Source organism: Corvus cornix, chromosome 1, assembly GCF_000738735.6.
Source record: "Corvus cornix cornix isolate S_Up_H32 chromosome 1, ASM73873v5, whole genome shotgun sequence".
Taxonomy (NCBI): domain Eukaryota; kingdom Metazoa; phylum Chordata; class Aves; order Passeriformes; family Corvidae; genus Corvus; species Corvus cornix.
Window position 1 is genome coordinate 76,373,729 of NC_046332.1, and position 14,096 is coordinate 76,387,824.

Below are 14,096 nucleotides of genomic sequence, written 5' to 3' on the forward strand. Positions count from 1 at the left end.
CAGTAAAATAAGAAGTAATGAATTTTTCATTATATTGCAGTGCAAGTTATTACCACTGTGACAAAAATAATTTGAACCTCATCACCCCTTTTCATAGCTGCTGAATAACTTGTCCTCCTCATATGTGCCCATTTGTGGCTCAAGATATGAACCAGAGAGAATGTAGCTCCTTGCTTGATATTAAGGGCAGGGTAGTCAACAACTGTTTGCTCTGCTGGCAAATGACCCATAGGTCAGGCCATTGCTCAGAAATATCACAGGAGGATATTGCCATTCAGAGTGCTGACTCAGGGAGAGCAGGAATGCCAAATGAATGAGCAATCATCACAGTATTTTGTTTAGGATGGAAAACTCAATTAGAATTCTGTACTTCTCCTGCTTCTTGTTCTTCCTTGTGGCAATCTTTTTACACAACAGCAAGATGTTAACAGTGCAGAATAAAAGGCATGCTAATAAGTATAATTTTCCCTTTTTTTCTTTTTCCCTGAACACTGCATTTGCTTCATGTTCTTTACTCCGTTGTACATAGCAATTAAATAAAGAAAAACTGGTGGTGAGCTGTTTCTTTCCACAGGGATTTTAATTTTTTTCAAGCCACTCCTCTCTGAGCATTTGTACATTTGAGAGCAATTGTACATTTGCTCCCTTTCCTCCACAAACACCAGGTCCCCTCTAGGAACTGCTGTTCTTATCTGCAAAGATGTAACAGCAGTGAATAGCAGCGGAACGGTCTGTCTGAAACCCATTTTCATCTGTTGGGTTTTTTTTTTATCCCAAGTGTTATCTTATTCATTATAAAGTATTTCTGTTCCTCTATTAATTTTTTTCCTTTTCTTTTTTTTTTTTTCAAATTCCCTGTGTCTACTGTTATTGGCTTTGATGGACAGATGATCAATGATAGCCTGAGACACATTTGACAGAATATGACTTTGGCCTGCATAAATTACTGTCAGGAAATTTTCAGGGAAGTACTGAAATAAATTTGCAGTGACTCAAAAATGTGCTATAAATTATAAGGTGATCCCTGCCACTGAATGATTTGATGGTTAAAACAATTAAGTGAGTTTTTATTTTAGGTGAGTCCTCATAATTTTTCCTTATAGTTCAACTTCTCAAACTGCTCTGAGCCCTTTGGAGGAAAATATTTTAGAAGGGAAATTTTCCCTCTCCCTTGCCAAAAATCCTATTTCTTTTCTGTCAAGCTTGTGTCTCTACTCCCACAGGTAGTTCGGAGATGGCATGGTTTGGCCTTTCCTCACATACTTGTGTCAACTCCTACAGGGGGTAACTAGGATCCTTCTACAGTGTGCCACTACCTTCCTGATCCTTTTCTGCTCCAAGTCACCAAATCCCAGCTTTTCAAATGACATTCTTGAAGTACTCCAATTAACAGAATAAGGAATAAGAGAGTTTGTGAAGCTCAGGATCCTTATGGGATCTTGAAAATATTCTTCAGGCAGTGGCCTATATTTTATGCATTCAGTATCAATGGTAGCTTTGACTCAGTGAGGATAATCTCTTCTGTCTGCTGAAGAGCTCCTGACTGGAAAATAATTAAAATAGACAGAAAATGTGAATGTTTCTATTATTATATTTCGCTCCTTTATGAAACTACCCATTGTGAGGCTGTATATTTTTTTTCCATTTTGAGTTTTTTCTATGCTGTGAAGAACTCTGGATTTACTTTTTATAGAAAAAATGGCAAATTTTCTAGATTTTTCACTCCCTATCCTGTGAAACCGCTTTTCTTAAAATCTGCAGTCTTCACTCTTATGGTAAAACAAATACAATTTTCCACTTTCGTGACTATTACTAATTCCCCTGAAACATGAATTTCAAAGCTGCTAGATTTTGGAGGCAAATAAACTGCAGTACTTGTTGCTTTTATAATGTCATTATTTTTATGATGGACTCCTGACCGTGGGAACACAACCTGTGATAACTAAATGTCTTGTGTGGCTGAAAAGCATCAGCAGACTAAGGTGGGGTAGGCACTTTGAAAAAAAAAGCCAAATAAATAACCAGTGCATAGCTGCCTCCATCGTGAAGGGGCTGGCACAGAGGCTGGGCTGCTTTTAAGCTGCCTGTGTGTGAGGAGCAAGCATTGATCTTCTGTCCAGCTACTTGCTTCCATCAAGAGGGGTAACTGGCAGGAGGCTGCCTGCCAGCTATAGGCAGCTCCGCAGCTCAGTTGTACCTGTTTGTTCTCAGAGACAGCTGTGAAGAGCAGGCAGGATTGCCTGGGCTTTGAGAGAAGAATGAGACAAGAATATTTTACTGTTCTTTGTGAAGTGACTCACTAGCTATCCATTGCAAATTGATTGCTTCGTGTCCTGGAGCTTTCCTTTCACCACCCACCCTGCCCTCACAGCCCACAGCAGAAGATGCAGAACTGATGCATTCCCATTTTCCATTTGTATTTGGAAATATCCCAGTGACAGCATCCTTGTCCCTGCCGAGCCATGCAGCCTGTCCTCCCCCTACAGCCTCTGTGATGCCGGGGCCTCTCGCATTAGCACTAAAGGGAAGGGGAGGGTGCAAGCCCAGAAAAGAGGTTGGTACCTGTTGCAAAAAAAAAAAACCAAAAGACCAGCAAAAACAAAAAGAGAGGGGGAAAAAAAAAGACAAAAAGAAAAAAGACAAAAATTTAAAAAAAAGACAAAATCAAGTTTACATACACAGCTTTGTGACTCAGGCCCCTTCCCTTGACAGCATCCAGAAAGTGGTGTGTACCCCTCAGCAGTGTGGTGACATAAAGTTCCCAGATGCCAGCAGCATGCTTGTGGTGGCAGGGAGATGGATGGCAAGCTAGAAAGCCTGCCCAAGAGCCACAACAAATAGTCAAGCAGTAACACCAAGCCTAGCTGCATGCTGTGTTTACCTGCTTGATTTGAATATAGCTTGAATTGTGCTATATCACTACTGTTAGGTAGACATGTTTGGAGAAATGGGGAGGCTTTTTACCTAAAGCAGTATTCAAGAAGGGAAAATAGAGTTTTCATTGTAAGGAAGGTACTAGAGATGTAGGGGTAATGCTTTGCTTATCCAATGACTCTCTGATTTCAAGTAATTTGCTTGGCATACGATTATTTTTCATCTATATGGGGTATTCCTTTCTTCTCTTCATTTTTCCCTTTGGAATAAAAAACTCTTTGGGACAGACACCTCATTCAAATTCACACAGTACGCCTCAAGTGCTGGAAACTGTGCTCGTTCTTATCCATAGGTGTTTGCTCTTTAAATTGTCCAGATTAGATTTCACAAATGGTTTTGCAGTGTATTGAATTTATGGCAGAGGTGAGCTCTGCACCTTAAATTCATACTGCTCACCAAGTCACAGGGCTCAGACTGAGGACTCCAGACATGCATATCTGCTTCAAGGAGAACCAAAGAAGTGGTCCATTTCCTGATTCAGTATTAGATTGAGCACCAGTCTTGCAAGAGTATCTAAATTCATTACTTTCCACCCAGCCATGGCAGAAAACAGGGAATCAATTAGTCTCATTAGATTTTTGCTGCTTTAGGATAAAATCTTACGAGAGCACCCCATTACTTTGCTATACTTCAATCTGAAATTAAATTTCTTCCCTCTTTTAGAATGATTCTTGAACACCAGCAGTAGCTGGACCCATACCCAACCTCTACATCTCCTGTCTGCATCTGCGTGAGTCCCTGGCAGCCCTGAGGAAGCTCTGTGCAGTTGTTCCGTGAGGATCCAATAATTGGGGCACTTAATCCTCTAGTGAAAGGACAAGAGAGTGCAACTCCACCTCAGCTCCCCTGCTCAGTAGGAAGGCAATGAAAGCCATTAGTATATTGACATGGCAGATTGACACTACAAGGCTCTCTCTGACTCCGATTGTTTTCCTGATAAGCACTTTCCCTGCTGAGCCTAGTCGCCCTGCCAGAAATATCTTTTTGCATAACTTTGTGTCTCTGAAAACATTACCTTCTTCATTCTAAATATTTTGTGATTTTCACTTAGATGTTTTAACAATTTATATTTGCATGTGATTTAACACCAATTTGTTGATAACTCTCTCATCTCCGAAACAACTCTGAAAATGAGATTATGGCATCTTCCTCAGAGAGTCTGGAAAGAAAACTTGGCAAAAAACCCCAAAACTACACATCACTGTAATGACCACATGCAATGTGACAAAGCCTCCATGCTGACTTTTAATTTTTTCCTGACTGCATAAATTCACCACTTGTAATAATGCATATTTGTATATATTTGGTTTAAAATAATCCAGAAGGAAAATATCCAGGCCACTGAAAACAAGCTCCGGTTCCAGAAGAGTGTGACTGGCAACCAGAGGTGTTAGGGAAGGGAAATCCCCTAACAGGGGATTAATTTTGGATGGAATAAATTATGATGTTAGAACAAGCAGGAGTTTGCATACGGTTGCAAGTTTGGGGTATTCCCATAAAGCATTAATAATGGGGACACTATTAATCCAGATTATGATGTGGAGAAGAGCACTCTACCAGCTCTAATGCCTTGCTCTCTGCAGCTGCTGTCCCTCAGGCTGAGTCTGTGGGGCCTGGTGATCCCCTGGGATAAGAGGGTCTGAAAAGTTTGGCTTTGAGTCATTGAGAGTCCACTGAGAACTTCAGTTTGGAAAGCAAAGGAGCTATGTCAAGAAGTAACTACTAGAAGAAGTGAAGTAAAATCTAAGGCTACTTCAAGTATGAAGTACAATTATCCTTGCTGTTATGAAAGGACATATCCCAGCTCTTGCTGCCCTTTGAAATCTTACACTTCTCACAGCTCTTGGGAGGCTTGAACTGTTTGTCTGCTATAACACATGCAGCTCCTTTTAAACCCTTGAGTTTTAAGAGAAGAAACAGCCACTTCACTACAGGTACCAGATGAACATTTCCAGGACAAATGAAAGTCTGTGTAAGCTTGAAATACTCTATTAGTAATTGTTTACATTAGCTATTAACATTTTTGCTCGGAGGGATGAAAGGCTGTTCAGAAAGAATCAGTGCTTAACGGCTTAGCCTTGCCACAGAAAAGCCTCTGGCATTTTATCTTTAAGATTCCAGCATATTTCTGTTGCTACTTTTATACTTATCTGCAATAAAAAGCTGATTCCTCCGAGTGCTTTGGATTTGCTTGAATCAGATTTATAGACCAGCATTTTAGCACTGCTCCTAGGTATTGCACGGAAGGGGAAAGCTGCCTCAGGTCCTACAGATTTCCATTTCAGGGCACTGATGTTTCCAGTACCTTCTACTTTCCAAAAGCAAGGTTTTTATTTACTGGGGGTCAAAGTGTAGAGTTTAAATGGACACATTTATGGAAAGAACATTAGCCCAGGTTGCTCCACCATTGGACAAACTTCTGCACTTCGTGTGTCCTCAGCCAAAATGAATGTTGAATGTGGGAGGAGTTTTGTGTCAGGCTCTACCTGCCTGTAAGCAAAAATGTTAGTGTTTTATTAAAAAAGAAGGGTCTATTTGATGATGTGAGACAACATTACAACATTACGCTCTCTGCAAGGCTGTGGAGACTGCTGAAGGTAGGATCTCCAGGTGAGGGCTAAGACACAGAAAAGTAGCAGTGCCAAAAGCGCATGCCTGCTTTACTTGTCTTCTTTTGGAGCACAAGGCTGTCAGCTGTGAGCAGTGACTGTCTAGCCCCTACCTGGGCAATGGCACCTGCCCCTGGAGCCAGCGAGCACGCAGCGTGACACCAGCATTTCCAGGCCACAGATGGCAAGGAGCCTTCTGCGAGATCATGTCAGCCCTCATGCAGACCTGTAAATTATTTTCCTGAAAAAACGTGCAGTAGGCAACCTGGATTGTTTTAAAATGCGTGTTTCAGGTCAAAGCTCAGTGAAACACAGTTCAACCAGGTCATCCAAGACAGTACCCTGGGTGGTCACATATAAATCACAAATTATAGGAGTCTTGCTCAGGTCACTGCAGGTGTCTCAAAAGGCACTAGAAACTTAAGTGAGTCAGTGTTGGGTTTCTGGGGACTGTGATGTGAATGTAGATACATAAATGTAGGAGTATTAGTGTGGAAGCTGAATGTACCCTAACTCTCTGAACTTATATATGTGTTATTCTGAGAATTTGGTAAGGTTAACAGCCATTCTTTACTGTTATTAAAGGCCTTAACTTTTTTCTTGTCAAAGAGGTGATAGCTCTCAGAGACAATGACAGCAAAAAATCCTTTCATTTTACTTTAAAATAGTCTGATGAGAAAAGTCTACCTCTGGAAAGTCGCCTGGCTCATTTGTTTTATTTCAAAAATTACCCAAGTGCCCATTTGTACTTTATAACTGGGATTCTGCATTAGTTCTTGATTAGAAGAGCTGTCATCTGCTTTTCTGCAGATTCAGAAACATGAATCATGGGCAGGCAGTTATTGGTAAAGCTCTGGACCATTTAAAGTCACAAAGTCAAAAAAAAAAAGGGGGGGGTGGAAAACCAAAAAGCATTTGTTGAGCAAGAAGACCTGGGTGAAATTCTCAGAACTCCTCTGCCCTGAGAAAGTATCAATAACCATAAAATTTCACAGCCCCCTTTTTAGAACCACAGCCTTAATGTTTTGTAGGGAAAATAAAGCTTTGGTTAACCTTGGCACTGGCAGACCTCATTAAAATAACAGCCTGTCACTTTCTAGTTTAAAATAACAGGGTTGTCAGTTTTATATTCAGCGGAACAATCTACAGTCTTATTCTCTGGGAAGCACAGCGGGTGTGCTGGGCGGGGGCGGGGGGGGGGTCTGGCAGCAGCCTAAAGAGTGAGCAACACTGCCATCTCGAGGGCCCCCCAAATCCAGGGTGTTCCCTGGCAGCTGGGGCAACGCGAAACTCAAATCCTGCTGAATCCATGGGGCACACGCTTCACTTTTTAAAAGGCTGAGAATAATCCACCTTCAAGTGTGTGGTGGTTTGGCAACTGCTTGGCATTTAAGTTTATTTTGTGAGAAAATACGAAAATGTATAATGTATGAAAAAAAAATTCCACAGAGAGCAAATAAAGTTCTGCCTCACTTGTTTTATAAGCGAAGCAAGTCACCCTCACTGAGGTGCCTAGTGTGCATGAAAATTTTGGGCACCTAATGAGCCATTCTAAACAAAAATGTGTGCTTCAGCGCCCTACATCAAATCAGTGGAGAAATGAAGGTGCCTTTAAAAAAACCTCTGAGAGAGATCCTCTAGCTGTGTGAGATAGAGCGAGCCCAATTCAGTTGCTTATAGATAAATGCCTAGTGCCTCTGAGATATCTATATGAAGATGGCAGATGTAACAAAGGACATACAGGAGACACATCTTTCTTGAGGGACAGCCCCTAAAACTTCAGGGCCCAAATTAGCTGCTTTTCATTAAGCCCCTTTTACAAGGAAAACTGTATGTCAGTTAAAATACCCAGCCGTGCTATACTAAGCTGCTTGTGACATATGATTCTTGCCCTGACTGTGACACACACGTAGCAGACACATAAACATAACAAGTTAGTTAGGAACAGTATATAATATGTGCTTGCTAACCTAGTCCTTTTAAATAAATTGTTGGCTGTTAGTCTTAGAATGCTTTCAGATTAAATCCCTAATGGACATAAATCGATGGATGAAAGCCTGGCGCAGCTTTCTGCTAGTAGGGCAGAACACAAATCAGATGGTGGTGAACTGTTTGTTCTTCCTACCTGGCCATGCCCATGATGAAGGGCATGTCTCTCACAATTCCACATGCAGCTCAGTTGCTCAAGCACCATATCCATAAATCCATTATCCAGCTGCCCACCATTATACAAGGTCTATATTATTTTTAATAAAGACTGCAAGGGTGTTGAGTGCATGGCTGCGTGTCTTAGACGCTTCTAGGGGAAAGCAAGCAGCAGGGAAACAAAAAACATGTCTGTCTTTTCACTGGGAAATAATGTAGCATGAAGAAGCAGCATTAGTTAAATGTTGCTTGTGAATTAAAGGGCAAAGGAGTATGTGACTAAAGAAACTACACAGACACAAACATGGCCTGTGATGGCTGCTTTCATGTCTATTCTCCAAGACAAAATGCCAGACCTCTTTCTCCTCACTGTCTCTAGCTGTTCTCTCAGTGTAATACACTGATAGGATAGGATACACTTTACACACACAGCCTGAAGTCCCTGAAATTACAGCACCCCATCACAAGCAGCCACTTGAAACATCTTCCATCTGTGCATCTATGCTGCCACATACTAACCCACAGTACTATATCTGGGGTGACACCCTGGTACTGCAGAGAAGCAACTTCCAGTGAACCAGAAACATTTGTACATTTTTCCAGGTCATAAAGGCTTAATTCTCAATGGACTTTACAGCAAGATGTCTTTGAGCATCCACAAGGAGAAGGTGTTGACAGAAAGGCAAACTGAATAGTCTGCTTGAACTTCACAAGGAAAATCTTCCCAAATTGCAGAATAAACAAGAAAAAAAATGCAATTCAAAAACATCAGGAAGAAGAAAGGGAGGTTAATGGGAACCATTTCTTCTTAACATAAAGATTCCATATTATTTGATTTCATTTATTGCCTTTAACCTACATCAGGTTGGCATGCATTTCACCATCTTTGAACATGATTTTAGCATCTTCTGATAGTCCTTTACCTTTGATAGTAGGAATTATAAGGGTGGGGATGATAAATCTGGAAGGAGTATGCGATGGTCTTGACAGAGAAGAACTTGGCAGAGCAGGACAAAAAGAAAAAAAATGGAATTTACATTTTAAAAATTATTTTAGCACACCCACATTTAAAACTTGCTTTTTGCCCCCAATTGCTTCTGAGCACACTTTATCACTCTGCCAAAGAAGCATTCTTCCATCAGAAATTAAACCAAAGTGATTCTGTTGGCAATTGTCTGCCTGCTCCACAAGCAAGGCTCCTTCTGCAGTCTTTCATGCCTTGTAAAACTGGCATTCTGCACACTTTTATTTTTACATGGTGTATTCAACACTTACTCTGAGTTCTCAGTTTATCCAAATGTCCTGAAATAAAGCAAGGAATGCTAAGGTCTAATTCCTACTAAAGTGACAGGCTTGCTTTTAACCTGCTTCATGACTTTGGAGTGAAAGGTGAATAAAGAAGACAGAAACGTGGGTCAGTTTTATTTACTTTATGTCTGAGCCCATGCTGGTAGGCCTGGAACTGAGCTCATGGGTGCCATTCCAAGTTCTGCTGGGGAATTGCATGACATTTGTGACTGACTTGGTCACATAAGAAGTCAGTGGCAAAAATAAGAAATAAACTGTATTTCTCAATGTAGGATGTGTAGCTATACCATTCCTGTAACTCTGGATAGGAGTTTCTCTTTGCAAATGATGCAAATATTTAACTTTTCTTACTTACACAGTAATGCCTTTCTTCTGTTAGCAATTATAGATCAAGGCAAGGCTATTTTAATATCCATTTTGATATATCCCCCAATAAATTAAAAATTTAACTCTTTGCATGGTTCTTGCTATGTCTTTTTTCCTATGAGAAAGTTTTGTGATTCAGAACAAGTTTCACACCTTCAAAGTAGCTGTAAAAAGGATATTTCAATATAATATCAGGGCTATGTCAGGAAGATAACTAGGGAAAATCAGGCTAGCTACAGCCAAAGATATCCAGCTGTCATAATCCCTATAAATCTCTGCTAGAGCAAGTGGAAAAGAAATATGTAAAATATCAAAACTGCATATGTCTCATATTTAAATGTTTCCACAGAAGCCTAACCAAGCTTGAAAGTTAATCTTTAATTCAAAGAATAGGAAATACCAAGGAATCATTTACAAGGCCACAGGTCACTGGGGAATACAGTAGTCTGACATCATAAATCACAAGCAAGCAATGTTAACTGAGTCCTTAGTGGGTTTTATCTCATTTTCAAGGGTCTGTACACCTGTTATATATTTTTTAAATGCGGGTGGCGATCAAAACAATGTACAGAGGAACATGTGTAACCACGGGGACTAATAAGAGAATTTCTGTGGTCATGCTTGACAAGATCCCAGAATTGAAGCCTCTGAAACCCACAGGCAAAAGTTTAACATGTCATGGCAGGCATTACACCTCCTAATTCTATTCTGCATTTGAAGTTACATTAAAAGTACTCCAAAGTCATTGCCAACCCAAACACTGATCTCGCAGAAGTGGCCATCAGGCCACGAGGTGAATCAATCAGTGTTCAGAATTCCTTTAGCAAAGCCATCAGACACCACACTGCACTTCCAGAAGGTTTCAGGATGAGGTTCAAGGAACCAGTTAAAATGATGTGCAAACTCCACTCCAAAAAAGTAAGGATTAACAGAGGTCTGGTCAGACAGCAGGAAAGGGCAAGACTTCAGAGACTGAGTCCACACAAGTTGTGTAAAGTTCCAAAGTGAAATAATGCAGCAGGGAGGTGGGAGGTGGGAGATAGCTGTGAAGGGAAATATCTGAAGGAGGTAAAAAAATGTTAAAAGGCACCTGAATCAAAGGCATCTAGAGAGGCTGTAAATGGTAACCTTTCCCTAAGTTGTAGTCATTTTTGCTGTTGCTGCCTTTTGTGAGTCATGCAAGTGTCTTCTTCCCCCCAGGCTCTAAACTGGGAATAACACCTCAGAAGGATGCCGCTGAGATTTAATTACTTGTCATTTACCAACAATCCTGAGTAAAGTAAGACCATCTTACTTTATCAGGTGTACTCCCTTACCCCAATTTTTTAAAAATCTGTTAGGAAATTTAATGATTTGTTATCTTATATAGAGTATGCATACCCCATTTAATATCTTCAGGAGTGACTGGGGAATGGGAGTCCTCATTTTGATTTTCGGGGAGTATCTGGAGAGCATGTGCAATGTGTGAGCTGTGAGAACCTCTCTCCATTCTTTTGCTGGCTTCTGTGAAAATGAAAGGCTTCTATGCCAAATTACAGCCCTTAGAAGGGTCAGGGGGAAAATCACTTTCCAACAGGTGTTGAATCACTTGTGGTTCAAAACAGAAGTCCCCAAGTCCTAGAGCACCAGCTCTAATTTGAATATGGGCAAAATCTGAATGTGACTCTAAACATCTGAGTTTTGAATAGCTGTACATAACTTCCAGCAAGCAATGAAATTACTGCTCTGAAAGCTAATTACTCACCACCAATATCAATCAGATTGCTTGTGTAAGTAGTTATGCAGGCACAAGCAATAATAAGAAAATCTATCCCTTTGACTTTCCCCTATAAATTTTTGATTATATGACTGGATCCTTCACCCTATGAACTCTCTTCCTTAAACTTTCTATAGGATTTCTCTATCCTCACTGTGTCCTAGCAGGAATTTACACACCATGAACTGCCATGAACCATGGCAGTTTAACTGAGTTGCTTGTGCTGGTTAGCTGTCCCAGTAGAGACCTAGGGGTTTTTACCCTCAGCATGAGCAGAAGGGGAAGAGGAGGGACTGCTGTCTCCCCAAAAACCCTGGTCCCATGCACCAAAGACATCAGAAAGGGCAGGCATCCTGAGACCATCTCCACTTCTGTCAAAGCCTTGTTCACAGCCTGTAAACTGGAATTTATTTTTTGGCTTGACAGGGCTCCCCTATTGAGACTTTAAAGGCTTGCAAATGCCACTAGTATCTCATGTGAAAACAAAGCAACTAGGGCTTGGCAAAGCATGTGGAGGAGATTTATAAGGTGTCTATCACGGCGAGAAACACTGTCAACAACTCATACAGAAAAATACTGTCCTACTTATTTCTTGTGGATGAAAATTCAAACAGTGCTTCTGAAATAACATCCTCAGCTGTTTCTATCTCCTGGCTTATAAAGTGACATTCCACAGGGTTTAAGCATGGCAAAGCAGCATGGGCCATTTGCAAGGACAGCTATCATGTCCTGAGAAAAAAAGATAAAAGAGATAAATAGCCAAGTACAATATTGTACCTCAACAACCTAAAAGACAATCTCAAAACTGAATGGAAGAATGGAGAGCTTTTATTTCTTGGTTTTTTAAAGAACAAAGCTTAGCGATTTCCTTTAAAAGCTATTCAACAAGCTCCCCTAAATCCTATTACAACTTAATGTGAAATGCATCTGTTTCCATAAGAACAACAGTGGCAGCATTCATCCTTTGTAGTCTGTCCTTTGTTGTTGCTTCTATCTATTCTTGTAGATTTTCCCACTCCAGTATACCATACACAAAACAAGAACTGATAAAATTTTAGTCAGAGCATTTATTTATTAAGTCGATGCTGGAAATTCAGTTTGTTCCTGCTTGCTGCCTGAATCATGCCAAATTAAATTATTTGTTCAAGGAATTTATAAGGTAAAGAAACTGTTTCGATACTGTCCCAACATTTCTTGCATGCGGATTCTGTATTCAGCTACATATATTTATCTACACATAATAGCAAAGATGAATATAGTCTCTGCATGACTTCTCACTATAACTGAGATCCAAATGTACTGTAATGTATTCAGCCGGTGTATCTTAAATCAGTTCAACATCAGCTCAGCACTGAACCATTTTTTAGAACCTGCACATGTAGCTGTCTATATAATATTTTTCTAAGACATGACCAAGCTGGTGGGTTTATCTGATGTACACTGTTTAACTGAATTCATATTCAGCAGACTGTGAGGCATATTAATTCTTAAAAAGGTGTATATTTAGAAAACCTTAGACAAATGGAGACCAGGAAGAGCAAGATGCAACATGCTTTTATTAATGTCTTGCCTGTGGAAAAAGGTGACTTTGATTGTTTGTATGTTCTGAACTCAAATGCTGAGTGTCTTGTTTTTAAACACAGGAAATTAAGTTTTAGCACATTTAGCTTTTTTAACCTTCACCATCATCACCATTACAAATTTAAACAATGTATTGTTTAACATTATAATTAGTGTGGCTTATGTTTTTAATCTGTTTTCCCTCTCATTGTCTCTTAATCAGGTAACAGACATTAAGGAAAAGCTAAAGATCTCTAAAAAGTTCTGGTCAACATTGCCCTACACAATCTGCAAGGATGAGCGAGTGACAGCCGGTCCGTCAGTCGAGGAGGACTGCTGGAATGGCCACACCAAGGCGAGGTGAGGTGGACCCCTCTCCACCCCACCCGGTCCAAATCCCCATCTGGCCTGAAGCGATCGTGAAGCTGAGGGTATTTCACAAAACTGTTTATGAGGGTGAAACAGAAATGGGGAGAACAAGTCATTGTCCGCATGCAGCTTGTAGCCAAGATTACTTATTGTCAAAGTGCCATTAAAGCCAGAGTGTGAGTCAGGGTAAATGTGCACAGCGTGTCAGCATGTGAAGGCAGAAAATGTGCATTGGTTCGGCTCCAGAAGGATAATTTATACTGAGATTTCAAAGAGCTCTTTAGGTCCATTTAGCATCCCTGTGTTGGGAATGACAGCTTGTGAAGCAATTGCACTCTTGGGATATCGTACAGGGATGAAACAGAAATTGGAATTTCAACTCTACTTGCTATTGGCTGGCAAAGCTTAGGGCTATTTACTGGGGCGGGGGGGTGGGGCAGAAATGAAAAATAACCACCAGAGAATAAATGTAGCACTCCTCCTTATCTTGTGTAGAAGATTTGACCTTATGTTACTTCTTCAGAGATAACTGTGGTCATCTGCCCTTATTTGTGATGAGTTTTCTGTGAGTTTTAATTTTGAAGTTTACTTGGCCCTGCTGCGGCAGAGCAGGAGCCAGCAGATGAGCAGGTGTCTCCAAAGGTCCCAGTGTGGATTCATCAGCTGACAGAGGAGAGGATCTGATTATCCCTGCTGAGAGAGGGAGGAACTGGCTCAGGGACCATGCCAGAGGCAGTGTGGTTTCAAGTGCACAGCGGTATCCTGTGCTTTTGGGTAGACATGAGGATGGAGAGGTTTGAGTGTCTGGTGACAGCTGAATCTCGAGAGAAGTGACACTTTCTGGCACTCAGAGACTGGAATCTTTCTTTTCTTTTTACCTGGCAATACATATGAAGGCAGAATACAAAAATGAGCCAATAAGAAAAAACAATCAACCAGTCAAACAAACAGTAGAAAAAAATGAGACGAACACATAAAATATAAAAACAGTGAAAATTAGACAACATAGGAAAAAAACTTAGAAACCTGCTCAGTGTAATTTTACATGG

At 40.6% G+C, this 14,096-nt stretch overlaps 1 protein-coding gene across 1 annotated transcript in view; it reads left to right on the top strand.

Annotated features, from left to right (window-relative positions):
• Positions 1–14,096, top strand: part of GPC6 (glypican 6) — a 760,779-nt gene that overhangs the window by 724,659 nt on the left and 22,024 nt on the right. Inside the window, exon 8 of the mRNA XM_039555644.1 lies at positions 12,902–13,038. Coding sequence (XP_039411578.1) covers positions 12,902–13,038 — 137 coding nt within the window. The remainder of the gene's footprint in view (positions 1–12,901; positions 13,039–14,096) is intronic.